Source organism: Aethina tumida, chromosome 6 (assembly GCF_024364675.1).
Source record: "Aethina tumida isolate Nest 87 chromosome 6, icAetTumi1.1, whole genome shotgun sequence".
NCBI classification, from domain to species: Eukaryota; Metazoa; Arthropoda; class Insecta; order Coleoptera; family Nitidulidae; genus Aethina; species Aethina tumida.
The window spans coordinates 10,820,517-10,845,354 of NC_065440.1; the positions used below are offsets into that span (position 1 = coordinate 10,820,517).

The 24,838-nt window shown below is 30.8% G+C and overlaps 6 protein-coding genes across 7 annotated transcripts; 3 read left to right on the forward strand and 3 right to left on the reverse strand.

The window, feature by feature from the left end:
- The first annotated feature begins 3,945 nt into the window (after positions 1 to 3,945).
- LOC109606260 (uncharacterized) lies at positions 3,946 to 9,662 on the forward strand. The gene is made up of 4 exons (XM_020022823.2): positions 3,946 to 4,435; positions 4,508 to 4,760; positions 9,001 to 9,188; positions 9,245 to 9,662. The coding sequence occupies exons 1-4, from the start codon at positions 4,388 to 4,390 to the stop codon at positions 9,617 to 9,619; spliced, it is 864 nt and encodes a 287-aa protein (XP_019878382.1). The 5' UTR covers positions 3,946 to 4,387; the 3' UTR covers positions 9,620 to 9,662.
- Positions 9,663 to 9,894: 232 nt separating this feature from the next.
- Positions 9,895 to 11,114, reverse strand: LOC109606259 (2-methoxy-6-polyprenyl-1,4-benzoquinol methylase, mitochondrial). Its single transcript, XM_020022821.2, has 4 exons — positions 10,796 to 11,114; positions 10,595 to 10,744; positions 10,208 to 10,541; positions 9,895 to 10,151 (listed from the first exon to the last, which is right to left on the reverse strand). The coding sequence occupies exons 1-4, from the start codon at positions 10,956 to 10,958 to the stop codon at positions 9,938 to 9,940; spliced, it is 861 nt and encodes a 286-aa protein (XP_019878380.2). The 5' UTR covers positions 10,959 to 11,114; the 3' UTR covers positions 9,895 to 9,937.
- Positions 11,115 to 11,167: 53 nt separating this feature from the next.
- On the forward strand, positions 11,168 to 12,080 carry LOC109606265 (ubiquitin-fold modifier-conjugating enzyme 1). Its single transcript, XM_020022829.2, has 3 exons — positions 11,168 to 11,349; positions 11,413 to 11,712; positions 11,932 to 12,080. The coding sequence occupies exons 1-3, from the start codon at positions 11,227 to 11,229 to the stop codon at positions 12,007 to 12,009; spliced, it is 501 nt and encodes a 166-aa protein (XP_019878388.1). The 5' UTR covers positions 11,168 to 11,226; the 3' UTR covers positions 12,010 to 12,080.
- Positions 12,081 to 12,434: 354 nt separating this feature from the next.
- LOC109606264 (uncharacterized) lies at positions 12,435 to 20,507 on the forward strand. Of its 2 annotated transcripts, XM_020022827.2 has the most exons (8): positions 12,435 to 12,756; positions 13,566 to 13,628; positions 16,494 to 16,965; positions 17,386 to 17,418; positions 17,711 to 17,878; positions 19,295 to 19,550; positions 19,604 to 19,733; positions 19,788 to 20,507. In XM_020022827.2, exons 1-8 carry the CDS (start codon positions 12,595 to 12,597, stop codon positions 20,004 to 20,006), a joined length of 1,503 nt encoding a protein of 500 aa, XP_019878386.2. In that variant the 5' UTR covers positions 12,435 to 12,594; the 3' UTR covers positions 20,007 to 20,507. The 2 variants fall into 2 exon arrangements, with proteins under 2 accessions (XP_019878386.2, XP_019878387.2); XM_020022828.2 differs by lacking the exon at positions 17,386 to 17,418 and having other exon boundaries at positions 12,437 to 12,756.
- A 157-nt stretch (positions 20,508 to 20,664) lies between these two features.
- LOC109606263 (DNA-directed RNA polymerase II subunit RPB9) lies at positions 20,665 to 21,729 on the reverse strand. The gene is made up of 3 exons (XM_020022826.2): positions 21,583 to 21,729; positions 21,402 to 21,530; positions 20,665 to 21,341 (listed from the first exon to the last, which is right to left on the reverse strand). The coding sequence occupies exons 1-3, from the start codon at positions 21,657 to 21,659 to the stop codon at positions 21,152 to 21,154; spliced, it is 396 nt and encodes a 131-aa protein (XP_019878385.2). The 5' UTR covers positions 21,660 to 21,729; the 3' UTR covers positions 20,665 to 21,151.
- A 1,144-nt stretch (positions 21,730 to 22,873) lies between these two features.
- LOC109606261 (exosome complex component CSL4) lies at positions 22,874 to 23,686 on the reverse strand. The gene is made up of 3 exons (XM_020022824.2): positions 23,441 to 23,686; positions 23,159 to 23,379; positions 22,874 to 23,101 (listed from the first exon to the last, which is right to left on the reverse strand). Exons 1-3 carry the CDS (start codon positions 23,613 to 23,615, stop codon positions 22,883 to 22,885), a joined length of 615 nt encoding a protein of 204 aa, XP_019878383.1. The 5' UTR covers positions 23,616 to 23,686; the 3' UTR covers positions 22,874 to 22,882.
- Positions 23,687 to 24,838: the final 1,152 nt, after the last annotated feature.

Below are 24,838 nucleotides of genomic sequence, written 5' to 3' on the forward strand. Positions count from 1 at the left end.
ATTTTAAATAAAATGCTGTTTTTTAATTTTTTGTATAAAATGGCTTAGGGATAATTATTTAGCATATATTTATTCAATTTTTTCAAATTGAATGCAATTGATAAATTTAATTTATTTAATTATATTTAAAATATTAATTATTTTAATTTTAAATGTTTGTAATTGTATAGCAACACTCAACATAAATTTGTCATTAAATATAAAGATATACAATTAATTTAAGAGCTAGCATAAAATTATCGACCACAATTGATTCAAATAATATATTTTATTTATGTTACACTGATATTTATCAATTTTTAATTTGAAATGAGGTTATAAATTGTTATTAATGATTTATAAAATAGACTAATTATTAATATCAAAATTATTTTAATTTTTACTATTTTACAAAAAATATTCAATTTTTTTAAAATTATTAATTGATTCTTTAAAATTTTTTATTGATTATTCCACTTTTTTCATTTTGCATAATTCATCGATACGTCAGTTAAAATTAATAACAAAAGTCAACAACCTATAAATTATTATAAGAAAACTCAAAATAAGAAGAGTTCAAAGACCTCAACAATGACAAACCTGAAAACTCGTTTTACATCTGAAATAATAAACTGAAAACTAAATTAGGACAATTTTTATTCATCTGTTATTTATTTACAATTAAAAATTAAAATTCACATAAATTTAATTGAGTACATTGTTTTATTTTACTATTTTTGTAATTTTCTTTATCATAATCTTAAATGATTATAACTCTATTTCTAAAAATTTACATAAATTTATTATAATAAATATAAACATTGTGACAAGAAATATTAAATTAATATAATCATCACTAAAATAATTAAATTTTTAAATGATTACTCTTAAATTTTATGTTGTTCTGTATATCAAAAAGACTATTTTCTCTTGATAATACACTTACTTCAAGTACTAACATAAAATTATTAACAATGATGTTTCAATTCTTCCAAATTATTGATTAATTTTTTTAAATATTTTATTAATTATTCTATTTTTTTATCTGTATAACTGACCTAAACCTCAGTAAAAACTAATAATAAACGTCAAAACCAATAAATTATCATAAATAAATTAAAAAAAAAGAAAGATTCAAAGACCTCAACAATGACAAACCTGAAAACCTATTTCACATCTGAAATAATAAACTGAAAACTAATTTAGGACATTTTTTATTCATCTGTTATTAATTTACAATTACAAATTAAAATTCACATAAATTTAATTTAGTACATTGTTTAATTTTACTATTTTTGTAATTTCCTTTATCATAATCTTAAATGATTAATTAATTTTTTAAAATATTTTACTAACTATTCTAATTTTTTCATGTATATAACTGACCTAAGCCTCAGTAAAAGTTAATAGTGTCATCAACCTATAAATTATTATAAACAAATTAAATTAAAAAAAGGTTTCAGTTCTTTCAAATTATTGATTAATTTTTTAATATATTTTATTAATTATTCTAATTTTTTCATCTGCATAACTGACTTAAACATAAGCATAAATTAATAATAAATGTCAACAACTTATAAATTATTATAAATAAATTAAATTAAAGAAAGATTCAAACACCTCAACAAATACAAACCTGAAAACCCGTTTGACATCTGCAATAATAAACTGAAAAGTAATTTAGGATATTTTTTATTCATCTGTTATTTATTTACAATTAAAAATAAAAATTTACGTAAATTTAATTGAGTGCATTGTTTTATTTTATTATTTTTGTAATTTATATTGTCATAATTTTAAATGATTATAACTCTATTTGTAATAATCAACACAAATTTGTTATTAAATATATAAATATATAATTGGAACAAGAATTAGTAAATTATTGTAAACAGCATTAAATTAATTAATTTTTTAAAATATTTTATTATTTATTCTAATATTTTTATCCGCATAACTCAGTATAAATTAATAATAAATGTCAACAACCTATTAATTATTATAAATAAATCAAAAAAAGAAAGGTTCAAAAACCTGACAAACCTGAAAACTCTTTTTATATCTGAAATAATAAATTGAAAACTAATCACCAATTTATTAATTAATTTTTTGAATGAATACTTTTGAATTTTATGTTGTTCTGGAAATCAAAGAGACTATTTTCTCTTGATAAAGGACTTACTTCAAGTGCTAACATAAAATTATCGACAATAATGTTTCAATTCTCTCAAAATTGTTAATTAATTTTAATAAATATTTTATTAATTTTCTAATTTTCATCTGCATAACTGACCTAAACCTCAGTATAAATTAATAATAAATATCAACAACCTATAAATTATTATTATTATGAATAAATTAAATTAAAGAAAGGTTCAAAAACCTCAACAATGACAAACCTGAAAACTCGTTTTACATGTGAAATAATAAACTGAAAACTAATTTAGGACATTTTTTATTCATCTGTTTTCTATTTACAATTAAAAATTAAAATTCACATAAATTTAATTGAGTGCATTGTTTTATTTTACTATTTTTGTAATTTATATTGCCATAATTTTAAATAATTATAACTCTATTTGTAACAATCAACACAAATTTGTTATTAAATATATAAATATAAAATTGGAACAAGAATTAGTAAATTATTGTAAACACCATTAGTTTAATTAATTTTTTAAAATATTTTATTATTTATTCTAACATTTTTATCCGCATAACTGACCTAAACTTCAGTATAAATTAACAAGAAATGTCAACAACCTATTAATTATTGTAAATAAATCAAAAATAGAAAGGTTCAAACACCTGAAAAACCTGAAAACTCATTTTATATCTGAAATAATGAATTTTTGAATGAATACTTTTAAATTTTATATTGTTCTCGAAATCTAAAAGACCATTTTTTATTCAATTCATTCAAGTTGTTAGTTAATTTTTTAAAATATTGTATTATTTATACTATTTTTTTCATTTATTCATAACTATCCCATTTTGACATTTTATGTTGTTCTGGAAATCAAAATGACTATTTTCTCTTGATAATACACTTACTTTAAGTGCTGGCATAAAATAATTGACAACAATGTTTCAATTCATTCTTATTTTTCATCTGCATAACTGACCTAAGCCTCAGTAAAAATTAATAATAAACGTCAACAACCTATAAATTATTATAAATAAATCAAAATTAGAAAGGTTCAAAAACCTGACAAACCTCAAAAACTCGTTTTACATCTGAAATAATAAACTGAAAACTAATTTAAGACATTTTTTATTCATCTGTTATTTATTTACAGTTACAAAAATTAAGGTACACATAAATTTAATTGAGTACATTGTTTTATTTTAATATTTTTGTAAAATCTTTTACCATAATCTTAAGATTATATATATTTTTTTAAATGAATACTAAATGTATGTATTAAATGTCAACTATTTTTTCTTAATATCACACTTAGTTCAAGTACTAGCAAAAAATTATCAACAATAATGTTTCAATTCTTTCAAATTGTTAAAATAATAAACTAAAAACTAATATTTTATTCATCTTAATATCGTTTTCCTTTATTACTTTTGTAATCTTTATCATAATAATCTTAAATGTTTGCAACATTCAACATAAATTTGTCATTAAATAGAGATAAATAATTAGTAAAGGAAACAGTAAATTAGTACAATCACTATTAAATTAAGATAATCAAGTACCACACACAAATAGATTTATTTATACATAAAATAAAACAAACAAATTACATTTTATAAAATATACGTAAATCCATAAAATTGGAATTTTATTGTGGGTTTTTTTCACGAATCAACAAACATTTATTAAATTATTCCGAATGGGACCAACAAAACACTGTATCAACAACCAGATTCCATAAAATATTGACGTTGTTCCAAAGATAAACGATGTGTGTGTGTGTGTGAGCGTCTCTCATTGTTGGACCAGTTTGGGTGGATGATCGTGTATCCCGACAAACAAAAAACCGTATCGACCTTCGAAAATGTTGATGAACTTTTTAAATAAATTCCGATCCCAGGTCGATTGCGTCAATATTTATGTTTATCGGTAGTACCGACTGGTTCAGTACCACCCGAATATTATGATCCGAATCATTTCTAACTAACTGTACCCGCAAGTAATTGCAGCTATTGTTTTATCGGGATGATGAAAGTGAATCTGTTGTTTTTTCCACACCCGAAGCAGTATGGTACTGCTCTTCATTCGGCACCGTCAAATGTCGTTACGAAGTGAAAGCCTAACGGCGTTTCCGTCTCTCGATACGGACCTGCACCTAAAAAACCTGTTGGCAAGAAAGTCATTTTAAATGTTTACCTCTTGCCGGCGAGTTTATTTCGACCACGACGACGATCCAGCCGCACGAAACACCCGAAAAGGACAATGCGAACGTGCCCCGTTCTCATTCTCGTCGTCTGCTTTCTGCACGAGGTACCGGAACGTCGTGCGAATACTAATCCGCAACGATTGTAACGATTTCCTTTTTTTTTGTTGTTGTTGCAGACCTGCAATGGACAAGTGAACCAGTTCCTGAGGGCGCCGCCGAAGGTGGAGGGACCGCCGAAACTCCTCGACTCCTTCCTGCCGGCCGGCATGCAGATCATGGCTCACCTCACCGAGCTGATGAAGTACGAGGTGAGGCCGTCGCAGACGCCCTCCAATCCGTGGACGACGACGCAGAGGCCGACGTCGTCGCACAAGCCGGCCATTTACGCACCCGAGGTGCCACTTGGGCCGGAGGCGTACTTTTCTAGAGGTGAGTACCTTGAACTATGGTTTGTGAAGGTGAAAATTGGTGGTCCAATGGTTTTATGATCTATCCACGTTAGATAGGAACTGTCGAACGAAAACTACTATCTAAGTATTCAATAGTTGCTGACAATTCCAATTATTCGATGGGCTACCCAAATAGTTACTACTTTTATACAATTCTGTGTCGTCGAAATATGAATTGGATGAAATAAAACTAGTCCAATGAATTTATTAGATAGTTGAATACAATTCAATCATTGCAGTCATTCATTATCTATTCGGAAGGTAACACCACTCTATTGTTGTCTAAATTCATTAATTTATACTCGTATTATGAATTATCATTGTTAGAAATAAACTATTGAATAAAAACTACTATCTAACTATTCAATAGTTGTTGACAATTCCAATTATTCGATGAACCACCCCAATAGTAACCACTTTTATACAATACTGTGTCGTCAAAATATGAATTAGATGAAATAAAACTAGTCAAATGAATTTATTCCATAGTTGAATACAATTCAGTCATTGCAGTCACTCATTATCTATTCGATGGGTAACACAACTCTATAATTGTCTAAATTCATTAATTTATACTCGTATTAAGAATTACCATTGTTAGAAATGAACTATCGAATAAAAACTATTATCTAAATATTCAATAGTTCTATTCGATAGGTAACACCATTCTATTGTTGTTTAAATTCATTAATTTATACTCGTATTATGAATTATCATTGTTAGAAATAAACTATCGAATAAAAACTATTATCTAACTATTTAATAGTTGTTGACAATTCCAATTATTCGATAGACCACCCAAATAGTAATCACTTTTATACAATTCTGTGTCGTCGAAATATGAATTGGATGAAATAAAACTAGTCCAATAAATTTATTCCACAGTTGAGTACAATTGAGTCATTGCAGTCATTCATTGTCTATTCGATGGATAACACCACTTTATAGTTGTCTAAATTCATTAATTCATACTCGTATTATGAATTATCATTGTCAAGAATGAACTATCGAATAAAAACTACTATCTAACTATTCAATAGTTGCTGACAATTCCAATTCTTCGGTGGACCACCCAAATAGTAACTACTTGTATACTATACTGTGTCGTCGAAATATGAATTGGATGAAATAAAACTAGTCCAATGAATTTATTCCATAGTTGAATACAATTTAGTCATTGCAGTCATTCATTATCTATTCGATTGGTAACACCACTCTATAGCACTCTATAGTTGTCTAAATTCATTAATTTAATACTCGTGTTATGAATTACCATTGTTAGGAATGAACTATCGAATAAAAACTACTATCTAACTATTCAATGGTTGTTGACAATTCCAATTATTCGATGGACCACCCAAATAGTAACTACTTTTATACAATACTGTATCGTCGAAATATGAATTGGATGAAATAAAACTAATCCAATGAATTTATTCCATAGCTGAATACAATTCAGCCATTGCAGTCATTCATTATCTATTCGATAGGTAACACCACTCTACAGTTGTCTAAATTCATTAATTTAACCTCGTATTATGAATTATCATTGTTAGAAATAAACTATCGAATAAAAACTATTATCTAACTATGTAATAGTTGTTGACAATTCCAATTATTCGATGGACCACCTAAATAGTAACCACTTTTATACAATACTGTGTCATCGAAATATGAATTGGATGAAATAAAACTAATCCAATGAATTTATTCCACAGTTGAATACAATTCAGTCATTGCAGCATTCATTGTCTATTCGATGGATATCACCACTCTATAGTTGTCTAAATTCATTAATTCATACTCGTATTATGAATTATCATTATCAAGAATTAACTATCGAATAAAAACTACTATCTAACTATTCAATAGTTGCTGACAATTCCAATTCTTCGATGGATCACCCATATAGTAACTACTTTTATACAATACTGTGTCGTCGAAATATGAATTGGATGAAATAAAACTAATCCAATGAATTTATTCCACAGTTGAATACAATTCAGTCATTGCAGCATTCATTGTCTATTCGATGGATATCACCACTCTATAGTTGTCTAAATTCATTAATTCATACTCGTATTATGAATTATCATTATCAAGAATTAACTATCGAATAAAAACTACTATCTAACTATTCAATAGTTGCTGACAATTCCAATTCTTCGATGGATCACCCATATAGTAACTACTTTTATACAATACTGTGTCGTCGAAATATGAATTGGATGAAATAAAACTAATCCAATGAATTTATTCCACAGTTGAATACAATTCAGTCATTGCAGTCATTCATTGTCTATTCGATGGATATCACCACTCTATAGTTGTCTAAATTCATTAATTCATACTCGTCTTATGAATTATCATTATCAAGAATGAACTATCGAATAAAAACTACTATCTAACTATTCAATAGTTGCTGACAATTCCAATTCTTCGATGGATCACCCATATAGTAACTACTTTTATACAATACTGTGTCGTCGAAATATGAATTGGATGAAATAAAACTAATCCAATGAATTTATTCCACAGTTGAATACAATTCAGTCATTGCAGTCATTCATTGTCTATTCGATGGATATCACCACTCTATAGTTGTCTAAATTCATTAATTCATACTCGTCTTATGAATTATCATTATCAAGAATGAACTATCGAATAAAAACTACTATCTAACTATTCAATAGTTGCTGACAATTCCAATTCTTCGATGGATCACCCATATAGTAACTACTTTTATACAATACTGTGTCGTCGAAATATGAATTGGATGAAATAAAACTAATCCAATGAATTTATTCCACAGTTGAATACAATTCAGTCATTGCATTCATTCATTGTCTATTCGATGGATATCACCACTCTATAGTTGTCTAAATTCATTAATTCATACTCGTCTTATGAATTATCATTATCAAGAATGAACTATCGAATAAAAACTACTATCTAACTATTCAATAGTTGCTGACAATTCCAATTCTTCGATGGATCACCCATATAGTAACTACTTTTATACAATACTGTGTCGTCGAAATATGAATTGGATGAAATAAAACTAATCCAATGAATTTATTCCACAGTTGAATACAATTCAGTCATTGCAGTCATTCATTGTCTATTCGATGGATATCACCACTCTATAGTTGTCTAAATTCATTAATTCATACTCGTATTATGAATTATCATTATCAAGAATTAACTATCGAATAAAAACTACTATCTAACTATTCAATAGTTGCTGACAATTCCAATTCTTCGATGGATCACCCATATAGTAACTACTTTTATACAATACTGTGTCGTCGAAATATGAATTGGATGAAATAAAACTAATCCAATGAATTTATTCCACAGTTGAATACAATTCAGTCATTGCAGTCATTCATTGTCTATTCGATGGATATCACCACTCTATAGTTGTCTAAATTCATTAATTCATACTCGTCTTATGAATTATCATTATCAAGAATGAACTATCGAATAAAAACTACTATCTAACTATTCAATAGTTGCTGACAATTCCAATTCTTCGATGGATCACCCATATAGTAACTACTTTTATACAATACTGTGTCGTCGAAATATGAATTGGATGAAATAAAACTAATCCAATGAATTTATTCCACAGTTGAATACAATTCAGTCATTGCAGTCATTCATTGTCTATTCGATGGATATCACCACTCTATAGTTGTCTAAATTCATTAATTCATACTCGTCTTATGAATTATCATTATCAAGAATGAACTATCGAATAAAAACTACTATCTAACTATTCAATAGTTGCTGACAATTCCAATTCTTCGATGGATCACCCATATAGTAACTACTTTTATACAATACTGTGTCGTCGAAATATGAATTGGATGAAATAAAACTAGTCCAATGAATTTATTCGATAGTTGAGAACAGTTACTGCAGTCACTCATTCTGCATTCAATAGCTAACACCATCCGATACTTTTCTAAATTTTGTTTATGTATGCTCATATTATAAACTATTGAAGTTACATAGAAACTATTAAACAACTCAAGTACTAAATAGTTTTTTACACGTTGTTTATAATAATCTGTAGATTTGATAGTTGTTAACTATTAGAATTATTCGATCAGCAAATATAATAATAAAATCATTTTTATACTATGACTAGCAATTATTCAATATTCAACTTTCATTCAATAGTTCCAAGTATTAATGAAAACTTCATTGTTTAGGAACGACGTACGAAGAGTACGTGAAAAGACTGCAAAACCCCAGCGGCTACAACTACTTCGACAGATACAGAGGAAGGAGCCTACAACAGGACGAGAAAAGTGTATACTTTGGTAAACCTTTCTCCAAACTTTTCGACTTGGCCAACACCCTGGAAAACGACTTCAATCCTCGCGATGCAGACCTCCAGGTACAACTCTCAACTTGTACAATTTTTACAGCTATAAAATTCAATGATTTTTTCAGGTGCAACAGTTCTCAGAAAACTACGACGACTCAGACTTCAGATTCGAGCTGCTGCGACAGAAAAAGGTACCGCCTACCAGGGCGTACGTAACTCTGTTGTCGTTGTACGACCTCCTCAACAAAGAGAGCAAGAGGATCGGTCTGAACAAATACGGCGGGTACACGGACAGGGTGTTGCAGGAACTCTCCGAGTCGTCGACGGGCTCGTCCGCCTATCAGTTGAGGTACGTGATGAACAAAATAGTGCAGAGGCAGGACACGAAACGGCAGGAGATCCTTGGCAAAATACAGAAGCTGATAGACGATTTGGATCAGGATAACAGTTACATTAATGACGCCCTGAGGTATATTCCGCCCTTGTCATTTAATCTGTGATTGTTTTACGTCGTTTTTTAGTCAATAAATTAAGTTTTAAGGATGTTTTTGTTTATTTAATGACAAACTTATTATGTACTGTGAGTAGAACAAGAAGAAAACCTTGAATGAGAAGGTTATCATTGAGTTATCAACAAGATTTCATCTTATCTTCATGAGTGAGGCGTCACAAAATAATTCCAATAAAGATTGACCAACAAATAATGGTCACAAAAGCCTTAGTTTTACCTTGATAAACTGTCTTGAAAATAGATAATAATAACAAAACAAATATATAAGTTATTACAAGTGTTTATTATACAAATAAATTAATGAATTTTACAATTTGAAACCTGAGTGAATGGCAACAACACCCAAAGTCAAGTTTTCATAAGTAACTTGTCTAAAACCAGCTTCTTCAATCATCAATTTGAACTTCTCCTGATTGGGGAACTGCCTGATACTCTCAACTAAATATTGATAAGGTTGCCACTGTCCTGCTATTAATTTTCCTAGGGCAGGTATCACTTGAAAACTATACTGGTCATAAACCCTGCAAGAAAACAGCAGTAATAAAATACCTAAGACAATGTATCAAGATTTATGTACCATTGAAAACTGGGATGGATTAAATGGCTGAATTCAAGACACATAAATCTCCCTCCAGGTTGTAAAACTCTGTAAGCCTCCTCAAGAACTTTGTCTATGTGAGTCACATTCCTGATGCCAAATGCTATGGTATATGCATTAAAAGTATTGTCTTTAAAAGGTAGTTTCTCAGCATCAGCCTCGCGCCACGAAATCGTTTCAGGATCGTGTTTTAAAACTTCAGACCTGATTTTACCCACCTCCAACATGTTTTCATTTATGTCTGACACCGTTACATGATATTTCTTTAAGCCAGCGTTTTTCGCATAGTTTATAAACCTAAAGGCAATGTCGCCTGAAAGATAACATCAGTTTGGTTCACGCATTGTTTATTTAATGTAGTTTTACCAGTTCCTCCAGCCACGTCCAACAGTTTGGTGTCTTCAGTTGGACTGAGCCGCTGCACAAATATATCCTTCCAAACTCTGTGGATACCCAGACTCATAGCGTCGTTCATTATGTCGTACTTTTCGGCAACATTTTCGAACACTTTGTGAACTAAAATCACTTAAAATTAAAAGATGTATGGGACTAATTTGAGCACGTTACCTTTTTCAGCCTTTTCGCTCTCCTTGACTGTTTCAAAGCCGAAGTGGGTTTGTTTTTCGACATTTTCTTCGTGTTTTTGTTGTGTTGCTACTGTCCTTACTTTTAAATGCTTCAACGGATTGGTCTTTAAAGTTCTGTTTAAAATCCTCGGTAGGTTCGACATTTTTAGGTTATGTTTTTGTTTTGGCAAATTTGAGGACTTGTTAACACAATAAATTAGTGGTAATTTTGTTGTAATAAATAAAGTGATATTACTTTTACGTTGTCTTAATTAATTATCTTATTATTTAATTCGTACCTAAATTTTTTATATAACATCCATTAAAGTTTTCTGTTTTATCAGCTTAAGAAGTGTTTCGCTAGATGTCCGTGTGACAACAACATGTGAAAAATGGTCACTTGTCAACCTGACACTTACGAAGTCGTAAACTATGGTTGACGAATCGACCCGCAAGACTTTAAGCAACATTCCCCTGCTAAAAACGAAGGCGGGACCGCGCGACAAGGAACAATGGGTCCAACGACTGAAAGAAGAATACCAATCGCTCATCAAGGTACAACCGTAATAATCCCAACCCTAAAAAACCCAAACAAAAACATATGGTTCGAAATTCCAGTACATCCAGAACAGCAAAGAGGCGGACAACGATTGGTTCAGGCTCGAGTCCAATAAGGAAGGTACCAAATGGTTCGGGAAGTGTTGGTTCATACACGAACTGTTGAAGTATGAGTTCGATGTTGAGTTCGAGATACCTGTTACGTATCCCACAACAGCGCCGGAAATTGCACTGCCAGAGCTAGACGGTAAAACGGCTAAGATGTACAGAGGTGGAAAAATTTGTTTGAGTGATCATTTTAAGCCTTTGTGGGCCAGGAACGTGCCCAAGTTTGGGATCGGACATGCCATGGCTTTAGGGGTAAATAAATGAATCAATTTTTGATTAATTTAAATAAACTCTACACGTTTTGCTTTACTAGGTTCTCATTAGGGACTAAAACAATAATATATTTTATTCTTAACCTTCAATTTAGCCCCTGAGGGTGACCTAGTAGGTTAAAACATGTATGTAATGTTTTATGCAGTTATATAAGCTTAATAACATGTTTTCAGTTGGTTTAATTATTGTTTTTTGTAGCTTGGACCTTGGTTAGCTGTTGAGATACCAGATTTAATATCAAAAGGAGTAATTTCGTACAAAGAAAAAACAGGATGAACATGTATACCTTATATAATTATTTACTGTTGTCTATATTGAATAATTTAATATATTTTTTGTATTCTGTATTGTGTTGTATTTACAAACTTACCATAGAAGTAATAATCAAACAGGATAAATTCAAACCTTTCTATACAAAGTAAGTCTAAGTGGTAATGGTCAGAAATATGTACAAAACTTAACATTAAACATTTTGTAAAACCTTTATACAAAGTTTAATTCAGTCAGTGTAACGATATATTCCAATATTCTACATTTTTTTCTTTTGCGTTTGATATGATGATTTTCATGTATAAATTCCTTCCTAATACTACACATATACAATGGGATTAACTACCAATAAAAAAACGTAGATAATATAAAGGTACATACCATTTTTATATAAATAAATATGATCTTTAGACATTTATTCTTGGTAGGAATTGACAATTCAAAAACACCACCCCACCCCCGGAGTAGATCAAATCGCTCGACCCAGTAGTTCCCACATCAGTTGCGCTGCAGTAGTCCGAACGGCCAGCAGTGACGCATCTCCACGAGAACGGTCAACGATGTTTTGATTTTTCAGTCGGCTGGTGTAAAATGGGCAACCATCATCCGCACGGCCAAAAGTCCGGACGGTCGACGCCGTCGTCAACGTCCTCGCAGAACGGTTCGAAGAAGACGATATCGCGGACCACCTCCGGCAATGACATCAAGGAACAACAGGCCACCGCTCTGTTGCCATTGGAAAAGTTGGCCAAGGTATGTTTTCACTGGTCATATGGTGATTGATGCGATCGTATTCAGGTTGATTGTGATTTATACATTAAATGCACGTACTATTATCGTTTGCCATGTCGTTCGACTTTTATTTGTTTGTTTGCCTTCGATTGTTTTCGTGGGTTTGCACGACTGTTTTGGATTCGTCGTAAAATTTAATTTTAGCCGCAATTAATATCATTGATTTGCGTTTTAGTTTATTGTTACTCCAGTTTTGTGTGTTGGTTAATAACGTAAAATGTAATTTTTGCTACATATTTGTTGATTAATGTGGTTTATTGATATTTGTAGCAAATCAAATAAGACTTTCCTTGTGTATCTTTTTAAATTTTTAATAAAAATAAACAAAGTTTATTCACCTTTAATCTACAGTACTGTTTTCCTGATGAAAAACATCCAAAACATTAAAACACACTTGTTCCTCAGACCCCAAAATTAATTAAATTTTCAATTGACAATAAGGAAAAACTATGTAAAACCATAAAACAATGTTTATCTAAATTGTTATAAAAAACGTAACCTAAACTGAAACTAAAATAGTGCAAAAATGTGTTAACAAGCTAAACAAATAAAGTGCGTCAAACATTTTTGTCCTTACTCAAATATTTCTCACGATTGTGTTAGTCTAATCTGTGTGATTTTGAGTAGATTCATCATTGTTTGCGATTGCGGAATTGTTCAAAGTGCTTGACAATTTAATCCATTATTAATGCATGATAAGATTTTGCATTTTTTATTACTTAGGTACTTTTTCCAATGTTTTATCTGATTTTGTATTGATTTAATTGCAGATCTTAACAGACCGTTCGATGAAAGATGAGGGGATCAACGGCATTTCTTTCCACGTGTTCCACGTAAGTTAATTAATGAAGGAACTAAAAGAAAGGAACAACAACTTTATTTTAGAAAATTTATTTATATTTTGTTAGTATTCAGGTATCTATATCGTTCCATTCTATAGAAAAATAGCTGAAAAAGATTTTAATTTTATGAAAACTGATTGATTTTCAACCTTTTTGCCATTAGAATATTTTTTTAAATGTCAATTAATCCCAGTTTATCAAGTTTTACAATTTTAATTGACAGTTTATTCAGTTACAATGATTTCAAGCCCAAAAAGACCAAAATTACATGTAGATATAAAGTGTTATAACGTAAAGAAAATTGAGTTAACCTTTAATGCCTAATATTCTCTTTGTATTTCAGTCATGTCTTGGTGGAATTTTTCAGCATCTAGATTTTCTTGGAAGAAAACTTGATGAGATAATGAATCTTAATAGTTTCATTTGAAACAGGAAGTCGAATGAATTCTTTGATATAAATTTATCATAAAATGGATGAGAATTAATTGAAAGTCTGCGATCGTACAATACATATCAACTGCTTCGTAATTTTATAACAATCTTTCTAACGTAATTAAAACATTTGTACTTTCTCAAAAACTTCTTAATAACCCCATGGAATAGTTTTGGATCAATTGAGCTAGAACAGTCATTAAATAATAATAATAAATAATTATTTGAAGACTATTGATAATATCTACATCTATTTAATATTAGAAATTTATTTCAGCTAATATTCATCTATTGGCCACAAAAATAAAACAAAATTTAAAATTAAACAGTGTAAATATTTTTCATTTACATTGTTGTAGCTTTTAGACAACATAACTGTCGATTTTCAATTTTTTTACCATTTCAGTAACTTTTTTAATGTCTGTTAATTCCAATATATTAAGTTTTTCTATTTCAATCGACGGTTTATTCAGTTACAATCATTTCAGGCTCAGAAAGACCAAGATTACATGTATAATTAAAGTGTGATGATTGAAAGAAAAATGAGTATTTAAACTTTTATCATTCATGCATGATATTCTCTTTGTATTTCAGTCATAAATTTGTCTTAAAATGAATGAGAATTAATTGAATACCTACGATGTTAGAATATACATCAACTGCTTCGTACTTTTGTACCAATGTATTGATCTCTCTAATGTAATTGAGACATTTGTACTTTCCCAAAAACTACTTAATAACCCTCTGGAATAGTTTTGGATCAATTGAGCTAAGTCAGTCATTAAAGTAATGGTCGTTATATATACAAATAATTATTTGAAGACCATCGATAATATCTACATCTATTTAATACTAGCAATTTATTTTTCAGTGACAGACAATTTCAGTCAGCTGATATTCATGTACTGACACATTACTTACATACAACATTCTTCATTTTTCTATCTTAAGTTTTCATATTTCATCTATAATGTTGAAGTTACAATGGTGGCCAAAGAAATAGCACAAAATTTAAAATTAAATAGTGTAAATATCTTTCATTTACATTTTTATAGCTTTTAGACAAGAACTTTGTTTAAATTCGCAGAAAAATAGCTGAAGAAAGTTGAAATTTTATGAAAACTGTCGATTTTCAACTTTTTTACCATTTCGGTAATTTTTTTAAATGTCAGTTAATTCCAATACATTAAGTTTTTCAATTTCAATCTACAGTTTATTCAGTTACAAACATGTCAAGCCCAGAAAGACCAAGATTACATGTATAATTAAAGTGTGATGATGAAAAGGAACATGAATATTTAGACTTTTACCTTTCATGCATGATATTCGCTTTGTATTTCAGTCATAAATTTGTTTTAAAATGAATGAGAATTAATTAAAAACCTACGATCTTAATAAAGTAATTGACACATTTGTACTTTCCCAAAAAACTTCTTAATAACCCTCTGAAATAGTTTTGGATCAATTGAGCTAAATCAGTCATTAAAGTAATGGTCGTTATACTTATAAATAATTATTTGAATGCCATAGATAATATCTACATCTATTTAATGTTGGAAATTTATTTTTCAGAGGCAGACAATTTCAGTCAGCTAATATTCATCTACTGACACAGATTACTTACAACATTTTTCATTTTTCTATAATAACTTTTTATATTTTATCCATACTGTTGAAATTACAATGGTGGCCTAAGAAATAGTACAAAATTTAAAATTAAACAGTGTAAATATATTTCATTTATATTTTTGTAGCTTTTAGACAACAACATTGTTTGAATTCACAGAAAAATAGCTAAAGAAAGTTGAAATTTTATGAGAACTGTCGATTAATTGAAAGCCTACGATTTTACAATATATGTCAACTACTTTGTACTTTTGTAATAATGTACACATTATTATGAGACATTTGTACTTTCCCAAAAACTTCTTAATAACCCTTTGGAATGGTTTCGAGTTATTTGAGCTCAAGTAGTCATTAAAGTAATGGTAATTATACATACAAGTAATTATTTGAAGACTATCGATAATATCTACTTCAATTAATATTAGAAATTTATTATTCAGTGACAGACAATTTCAGTCAGCTAATTTTCATCTATTAGCACAATTCAAATGAATGTAAAATATAGAGATTTTAGCTACAAAACATATATACTAGCTTTTGATTCTTACTATTGAAAAACAATTTTAGTTAACCTATCTTCACTAATTGGCCCAGTTTAAATTACTGAAAATTACAGAGATTTAATATAAACTTACTTTACTATTTTTTTTTCTATCATATTTTCTTTTCATACTATTAAAATTAATTTATATATTTATTAAACAAGTTTTCAACCTATAGTTGATAGAATTACCGTAAAACTATGTAAAAAAACTATATTTCGCCGTGAATTGGTAATAATTATTATAAATATTTTAGCGTTCCCTGTTCCCACGTTACCAAATCTTCGCCGACCGCCTCTACAACTACCTGCTGAAGTCGTCGAAGGCCAAAACCACATACTTGGGCACCACAGCCTTTAAGCAGCAATGTGAAAAATACCTGGCCATCCTGGACGACGACCTAGTCAGGGAAACGCTGGTGAAGATGTTCTCCGACGACGACGACAACATACCTATCGAGTCTTTCCGCACCTTGCTAATGTGCTCGTACCACATCAGCATGGACCACTACAGCGAGGGTCCGCAGATGTGCTTTTCGATAAACAAAATGCTCACGTCAGTGGTTGAGAGCTGTTACCACGGCAAGAAGACTCTGAGCGGTAAATACGTGTCCACTTGGATCGGGCTGAACATTCCCAGGTTGCTGTTCCCCTTGCACCGGTACGCCGTGCACTCGCTGGCGACGTCCTGGAGGAACCTGGAGCAGGAGGAGCCCACCCTGGCGGCAGGTATTGTATTGTCCGAAAAATTAGTTTTCTGATGTAAATTTTCCTTGGATTTCGGAATTATTAATGGTTTATTAAGAGTTAAGGCCTGTTTTTGAAATATTTCAATATTGAATAGTTGTTTGCCAACTCTGGTCCCCTTAATAGATGAATATCTGGGGGCTCTGAATGTTCCTATATGAATCCTGTAGGCAAAACCATTAACATTTTCGAATTCGACGTGAGGTTTTACTGTGGAAAAGTTTATTATCACATAATGCATTTTATGTGTCACTGTATCCAATAACAATTATAAATTGTCGGCTACTAAACAGTCCACATTGAAATTGTTTTAGTTTCTATTCAAAACACCTATAAACAACCACTATTATTGTTAAATTGGCGCATTGACATAAGAGTTTATGTTTTTCTTTATTTATATAGAGGAACACGGAGGTGACGTTGTGATTAATCCAGGTAAAGAGCTAGACACACAAACCGAATACACGCTGTAGTTGTTTTTTATAGTTTAGAGCTTCTTGTCAGCCTTTCCTCCTCGTCAATTTAGCGGATAGAATAAAAACGCTTTTGTTCTTTAATCGCAAATCAGTGTCGCATCGCCCAATTAATTTATTTATTTTTTTTTTTAACAAACACGCTTTCTCTGTTGACACACCGATCAATGTTTAAATTAAAATGTTGACTATCATCAACCTCCCCTAACCCATTGCACCCGTTCAAATTGTGTAATTGCGAACGAATGACGAAGGTCTGGAGTTGGCGACGCCCGTACTGGAACAGCCGCCGCCGTTCGGACAAGGGAAGCCGCCCCATCCGCATCTGTTGACGATGAGTCTGAGCTGGCTTCTGGCCGGCGCCCTCTCACCCATCTACTCGAGGCCTCAGAAGGCGCATTCGCCTCACAACAGCGGTGTGGGTATGTTTTATTGTTTTATTCAATTTGTATAATATTAGCAAGAAAATGTAGAGTGCGATAGTAAAATATTATGTATAGTTTCTTATCAGTTAATTTCATGCTATTCACACAACATTTATCATTATCTTAATTTGACTCAAATAATCATGCTGGTTGCATATGTAACAGGCGTACAGTGTCAATTTTGTGATTAAAAGCGCCTGTTGTATATGCAACCCCGTCACACTTCTAATGACACTACACATATTTTTACATTTTCAAATAATTTATAAAATTTTTAACATATTGATTACATCTTATCCTATGTACAAGTCATTAATGGACTAGTAATTAATGACATTAGTTAAAATTTGCCAAAAATAAATGTAAATTAAAAGTACCTTGTGATGACATGGAGATATGAAACACTCTATATATTTATACAGTTTTTAATTATACACTAAATGTTAATTAGCTATACCAAGTCCTATACACATAGTTAATAATTTTAGAATTATTAATTTATTTTCTCTAAATATTGGCAAAAGTAAATGTCAACTAAAATTAGTCTCTAATTTCTTTTTTATTAGATATACTGACAAGGAGTTGGAATTTCTGGAATCTTGGTACATAGTTTAAAAGGTTTCACGTTAAATTCTTAAAATTTCTCAACAAATTATTGGAGAGAAATCTGTACAATTTGCACTAACTTAAAATATTATTAGCCTTTTATTTCAAATGAGACACTCTGTATATTTATACAGTTTTTAATTGTACATTAAATGTTTAGTTAATATATACTATGGCCTATACACAGAGTCAATAATTTTGAAATTATTAATGTATTTTCTTTAAAAATTAGCAACTCGTCATAATTTAGCCAAACTTAAAATATTAATAGCTTTTTATTTCAAATGAGAAACTGTATATTTATACAGTTATTAATTGTACATAAAATGTTTAGTTAATATATTCTGCATACACAGTCAATAATTTTAGAATTATTAATTTATTTTCTTTAAACAATGGCAAATCAACACAATTTAGCCTAACTTAAAATGTTAATAGCTTTTTATTTTAAATGAGACACTGTATATTTATATAGTTTTTTATTGTACATTAAAAATTTTGGAATTATTAATTTATTTTCTCTAAAAACTGTCAAAAGAAAATGTTAATTAAAACTATGACTACTTTCTTATTATATTATAGGACAATTTAAACTAATTTAAAATCTTAATGAACACTCGGTGTAATTTTATAATTTTTAAATATTTTAATATTTTTTTGTATTGTATAATTGACGAATTCAAATGTTAAAATAATAACTTTTGGGATTCGAATTATTCTCAAAAAAAAAAAACAAGTGGCTGAAAGTTTTATTTAAGATACAAAAATTAAATGAAATAGACTGAATTGTGTAACGATTTGATTTAGGTTTGGCCAGCGTGAACTTCCTGGCGAAGCTGTTGTGCTCCGTCCCGTCACACTGGACCCTGCTCTACGACTCCGACGACAACGGCCTGGGAACCAATCGCTTTTTGCATCACGTCCTATCGTACAAAGGACCCACCTTGTGCCTAATAAAGGCGGACAACGGCAGCCTATTTTGCGTCGCGTCGCCGTGCGAATGGAAGGAGTCGCACTTGTACTGGGGCGGCGAGGAAGCAGCCGTCCTGCAACTGATGCCCAAGTAAATGTTTGAACGATTGGTAAACGTGCGTCTTATGCTAGTTTTGGTGGCAGGTTCGCTGTGTTGGAACGCGGGTCCAAGATGTTGTATCTGAACACCACGGTCAGGGGGTATCCCCACGGTTTGAGGGCGGGAAAGGACCCCAGGGCCCCTATTATTAGCATTGATGCAGGATTTGAAAAGGTATTTTTGTCAATATTTTAGATAGAACAGTAAGCAAAGAGTCTATTGTTTCAGGTTGAATACCAGAAGATCCCGTACCACCTAGAAACAGTGGAGGTGTGGGGTTGCGGCGATCAGGTGATGCGAGAACGACAACTGGAGGTGAAGAAGTGGGAGGTGAAAGAGGCGGAACGACAGCGTAACGTAAAGATGAGCGCGGCCGATTGGCTGGACCATCCGGACCGGTACCTGTTGGAGTTGGCGGGTCGTCCGCAGTACCACGATAGTCAATGATGATACGCGAAGCTTTAACTTATTTAAAAGAGTATTGTTTTTTAGTGTGTAACCGTGCAGTTGTACTTGGTTGAAGTATTGTTTTTCTCTATTTTGGCTAACATTCCTGGTTATGTGAGGACTTTATTGTACTTAAAGATATGAAGATGGAGTGCCATTATGTAGTACTTAAGGCCGCGCTCAAATTCATTCCAAATTGAACACGAAATTTTATGCCTTGTTGGTTCATTCCTTAGAATCGTGCCTTTGGAAGTAGTTTTAGCTCAATTTTTAACAGACAAGTATTAAATTCGCACCAATACTTAAAACAATGTTTAGGACTACTTACGTTTTTATTAACTTGTACAGGGTTTATTATATTAAAGTTAATGTTTGACTTACTTGATGCTGATATTATTTATTACCATTGTTCAATTATTATTGCGAAATATTTATATGATGAGTTCAGGAATGAAAGAATTATTTTTGTATACACAATTACAATAGACATTCAAAAACCAATGTTTGTTTTAATATATATCTATCTAAAGAGGCGTAGAAAATAGGAAAAATCCTCTAAATTTAAGCTACTGTAGCTTATGGGAAGTTTATTGTAGGTGTATTTTTTAGGACAAACACAAATATAACAAAGGTGATGAAATAACTTAAAAACAAAATGTAATGAAGATTTTCTTCTTTATTGGACGTGTTCTACCTGCTTCCAGAAACACCTCCTTTACATAATAATTAATTACATGTGTCAATTAAATAAAGCAATCAAATATTTGTTTAGTCAGATTAATTTCTGATGGTCAAGTGGATAATTTAATAAATAATGAGATGCAACACCAATACCAAAAATTAAATGTATATTTGTATATGTTTATAAATATATTTAATCTTTGCTAAGTTATCCACCTTTTCCATTTGAAATTAACCTGGCTAGACTTTGTGTATAATTAAACCAATAACACCATAATCCGCCTAAAACAAATCAATTATTTACATACAAATATTAAAAACCATCAATAAAAAATCTTGTCTACATCAGTGTAAATTAATAATTAATTTTTGTCCAATATGTCCACATAAAAGGTCTTATCTACATCAGTGAAAATTAGTGGCTGTTTTTAAATCAATATCATCCACATAAAAATAAATAGGGATTATTCAGTCCATCTGTGAGCACAATGTGGGTTGGTGCATACATAATATAGTCTCATCTCCTCTTCAGCCCTCCTGGTTTGTGCTTGGAAGAACACGGCCTCCCTGTGGTTACACTCGGGGCAATGATGGTCTTCTGTCCTAGGCAATGTGGGGTCTGATATCACATCAGCCACTATATGCGTCAGCTCGCTGCAAAACAACAACAGTGTCTAATACGTATCTGGTTAACTAAGTACTGGAGGTACTCACTCAATTTCGTGCATAATTTTGTTCACATAGATACACTTGGAGTCGGCGTGTTGTTTGTAGTCGCAGTTTCTGCACGCGTACAAAAGGATTTTGTTTTCTTTGTCTTCTTTTGGATACAACATGTTGTTGCTGGAACATTCTCGGTTATTACAAGATTCGGAGTAACGCCTGGGAACCTTACCATTCTTGGCAAAATCTTATGCCAACGAAACCCGGCCCTTCACTGTGTGAGTCATACCCAGACAACTTTGATGCCATTTTTTTAAATTAAGATTAATCAAGTTTGCTGTGCAACAAAATGTAAACAAATATCTACAGCGTCTGATAGGTTATATACTCTCTGTCAGGGTGGCCAATCTACTGAATTTTATTTCAAGACTTGAATTCGGTTTGAGCTAATAATAAATACTGTACTAATTTGTGAGTATTTGTTTATTGCTTAATTATAATCATTAGGAGTAAAATTGTTGATTTTAATTAAATTAAAACGGAGATATTTTAAGTGTAAAATTTTCTTATGTTGGTAGTATGTGATTAATCATAGAAAACCATAATTTTATTTCAAACCAACTACGAAATTTCCAGAAATATTTCATTTATTAATTATAAAACAATTAAAAACTAAATTATGTCTGCTAAATATGAGGCAATTAAACTCTACTTGGTATCACTGAGGGCTGTGACAGAGAGTTGTATCTTTTTAATATTTTATTTGCATTATTATAAACAAAACAAGTTTATCTAATTAAGTAAATAAAATATTGTTATGCGTCACAGCGCATAATATATAAAACGAAATGCTAAAAACTGTTCTTAAAACATCAAATTACGTAAAAATTGTGTGATAAAATATATAAATAGGTGTAGTTAATACTTGTTGATCAAAGTGGAATGTTTACAGTCCCAAAATCGTAAGTGTAAAAATTTAGTTTAAATATATTGATGATAAACAAACAGTTTTTAAGATATTTCATAAAAGGATTTAATTCAAAATTTGCTCAGTAAAATTAAAAAATATATTTCAATATTCTGTATTTTTTTGTTACACATCTAATAAACATTGGAAATATTAATTTAAATGTACAATGGTTAATATCTCCGATATTTATAAGATGTGTAACAAAAAAAGCAAAAAAAGGATTCTATACTTTATACAGTTTTTTACACTAACTGGACAAATTTGAATTAAATCCTTTTATGAAATATCTTACAAAATGTTTCAATTTTATATTTTATGCTATTTCTATGGTCTCCAGAATATCTGTCCATTGAAAAATGTTAATTCAAGGTTGAATATTTCACATTATGTAGAACAAAGGTCTTGTTAACACAGAATTACTTTGTTTATTTGAGATTAAATGAATTTGTTACCAAAATGTTGTATACAAACTTAATTACAGAAATATTAAAACACTACTCTAGTTACTATTATGCATTAATAGATCGACTAGAATAAATAAAAACCACAGAAGTAACTGATACTATGTATTTATTTCCTTTTTATTTCTGGGTAAACTTTTAACATTCTCCGGCACAACTTTAGCAACCTTCCTGCCTTCCTTCACGAACGTCTTCGTACACTGCATTTCAGTCCAAGACACAGGCACCATCGGATGTCCATACTCCGAATGTGCAATCACCACTCCCAACTCGTTCTCCGCCGTCGACAACTGATAATTGTGCGCTTCTGTGATCGGCAGCTGCAAACAACACAACAGGTGAGTAACGTTTCACTAGTTATGCCACAGGATACGTACGACTCGTGCCAGTATTATGTCCCCGGGTCTGAAACACTTGAATATTTCCACCCTGTCCTTTTCGGTGGCGCGTACGTCTTCCTTACGCAGCACCCCCTTGAACGGTCGTCGCAGGACCGTGTCGCCCACACATTTGATCACGCATTTGGCGTGCGGCTGCGATATCACGCACACCTGGGCTGTTACTATGTCTCCCTGTGTCGGCACCACTGTCTGCTCACCTACGAAACAGCACAAACTTACTCATATTGATTATCATAGTGTGATGGTGTGGGTCTTTACCTTTTGAATGCACTTCAATGATTTGGATGCCGTCCTTTTCAACGACGTCCACGGTCCCCGCTAGCATTGAGTAAATGTAGCCTAGTCGTTCGTACGTGCCTTGTCCGGAAACGTGGGTTTTGTCACATAAAGAGAGTCTTTGACCGGGAAGGCATAGGCATGTAGTTTTCCTCATTTTATTTTATTTTATTTTTTTTTTTAATTCTTCAATTTTTGAGTCGATTGTTTGGACTAAATGAGGGTTAATCTTCTTCTTCGCACCATTAAAGAAAGTGTATGCAAACTTTTTGTAGCTGAGTTTTATTAAATATTAATATTTAATTAAATAAAAGTTTATCACCTTTTTAATTACATTAGTGAATTAAACATTCAACATTAGAGTTGCGTTGATAAATTTGGTAAGCCTTAAACATTAATTTTTTCGAATATTTTGATATATTGGTGGTCTAATTAAATCTTTTGTAAAGTCACCAATTTTGTTGTTGGAACGTTTATTTTTGGCATACATCTTTACTAGGGACAATCCTGTAAGGACCCATTATTAGTACTCACAAATTTCTTACAGGGTGTTCGTCATTTACGTGCATTTTAAGATATTAATATCTTTGTTATTTTCAATTGAAAACTCAAATATATTTAAATTTTTAAATTCTACATGTAATTGTAAATAAAATGGGTATGCTATGTCCTATATCTAATCTCAATAGTATTCGAGTTATTAATATTTTTTCAAAAATTTAGACAGATTGATCGTCCAACTAAAATGTCTGTAAAGCCACCAATTTTGCTACTGCAAAGTTTATTTTTGGCATATACGTTAACTAAGGACCATACTATAAGGAGTGATTATAAGTATTCCCAAATTATATACAAGGTGTTTGTTATTTTCATTTGTTGTTTTCAACGGATATCCCTGTATATTTTTGGATTTTTAAATTCTACATGTAATTGCAAATAAAATGACTATACTATGTCCTATACCTAAACCCAATAGTTTTCGAGTTATTAATATTTTTTTTCAAAAATTTAGACACATTGATGGTCCAACTAATGTCTGTAAAGCCACCAGTTTTGCTGCTGCAAAATTCATTTTTGGCATATACGTTAACTAAGGACCATGCTATAAGTAGTCATTATTAGTATTCCCAAATTATATACAAGATGTTCGTTATTTACATTTAATTTTGTGCATTATAAAACATCAATATCATTGTTGTTTTCAATGGATACCCCTGTATATATTTGGATTTTTAAATTCTACATGTAATTGCAAATAAAATGGCTATACTATGTCCTATACCTACACCCAATAGTTTTCGAGTTATTAATATTTTTTTCAAAAATTTAGACACATTGATGGTCCAACTAATGTCTGTAAAGCCATCAGTTTTGCTGCTG

Excerpts from the sequence above, each read along its gene's own strand:
- LOC109606260 (XM_020022823.2), top strand. The coding sequence starts at position 4,388 with ATGCGAACGTGCCCCGTTCTCATTCTCGTCGTCTGCTTTCTGCACGAG. Across the intron at positions 4,761-9,000 it reads GGAGGCGTACTTTTCTAGAG|GAACGACGTACGAAGAGTAC; the intron begins GTGAGTACCTTG and ends TTCATTGTTTAG. Across the intron at positions 9,189-9,244 it reads CTCGCGATGCAGACCTCCAG|GTGCAACAGTTCTCAGAAAA; the intron begins GTACAACTCTCA and ends TGATTTTTTCAG.
- LOC109606259 (XM_020022821.2), bottom strand. The coding sequence starts at position 10,958 with ATGTCGAACCTACCGAGGATTTTAAACAGAACTTTAAAGACCAATCCG. Across the intron at positions 10,745-10,795 it reads GAGCGAAAAGGCTGAAAAAG|TTCACAAAGTGTTCGAAAAT; the intron begins GTAACGTGCTCA and ends AAGTGATTTTAG. Across the intron at positions 10,152-10,207 it reads ATCCATCCCAGTTTTCAATG|GGTTTATGACCAGTATAGTT; the intron begins GTACATAAATCT and ends GTTTTCTTGCAG.
- LOC109606265 (XM_020022829.2), top strand. The coding sequence starts at position 11,227 with ATGGTTGACGAATCGACCCGCAAGACTTTAAGCAACATTCCCCTGCTA. Across the intron at positions 11,350-11,412 it reads AATACCAATCGCTCATCAAG|TACATCCAGAACAGCAAAGA; the intron begins GTACAACCGTAA and ends TCGAAATTCCAG. Across the intron at positions 11,713-11,931 it reads GACATGCCATGGCTTTAGGG|CTTGGACCTTGGTTAGCTGT; the intron begins GTAAATAAATGA and ends TGTTTTTTGTAG.
- LOC109606264 (XM_020022827.2), top strand. The coding sequence starts at position 12,595 with ATGGGCAACCATCATCCGCACGGCCAAAAGTCCGGACGGTCGACGCCG. Across the intron at positions 16,966-17,385 it reads GGAGCCCACCCTGGCGGCAG|AGGAACACGGAGGTGACGTT; the intron begins GTATTGTATTGT and ends TTATTTATATAG. Across the intron at positions 19,734-19,787 it reads TTGATGCAGGATTTGAAAAG|GTTGAATACCAGAAGATCCC; the intron begins GTATTTTTGTCA and ends CTATTGTTTCAG.
- LOC109606263 (XM_020022826.2), bottom strand. The coding sequence starts at position 21,659 with ATGGCATCAAAGTTGTCTGGGTATGACTCACACAGTGAAGGGCCGGGT. Across the intron at positions 21,531-21,582 it reads ATAAGATTTTGCCAAGAATG|CAACAACATGTTGTATCCAA; the intron begins GTAAGGTTCCCA and ends AGAATGTTCCAG. Across the intron at positions 21,342-21,401 it reads AAAATTATGCACGAAATTGA|CGAGCTGACGCATATAGTGG; the intron begins GTGAGTACCTCC and ends GTTGTTTTGCAG.
- LOC109606261 (XM_020022824.2), bottom strand. The coding sequence starts at position 23,615 with ATGAGGAAAACTACATGCCTATGCCTTCCCGGTCAAAGACTCTCTTTA. Across the intron at positions 23,380-23,440 it reads CATTGAAGTGCATTCAAAAG|GTGAGCAGACAGTGGTGCCG; the intron begins GTAAAGACCCAC and ends GCTGTTTCGTAG. Across the intron at positions 23,102-23,158 it reads ACATAATACTGGCACGAGTC|CTGCCGATCACAGAAGCGCA; the intron begins GTACGTATCCTG and ends TGTTGTTTGCAG.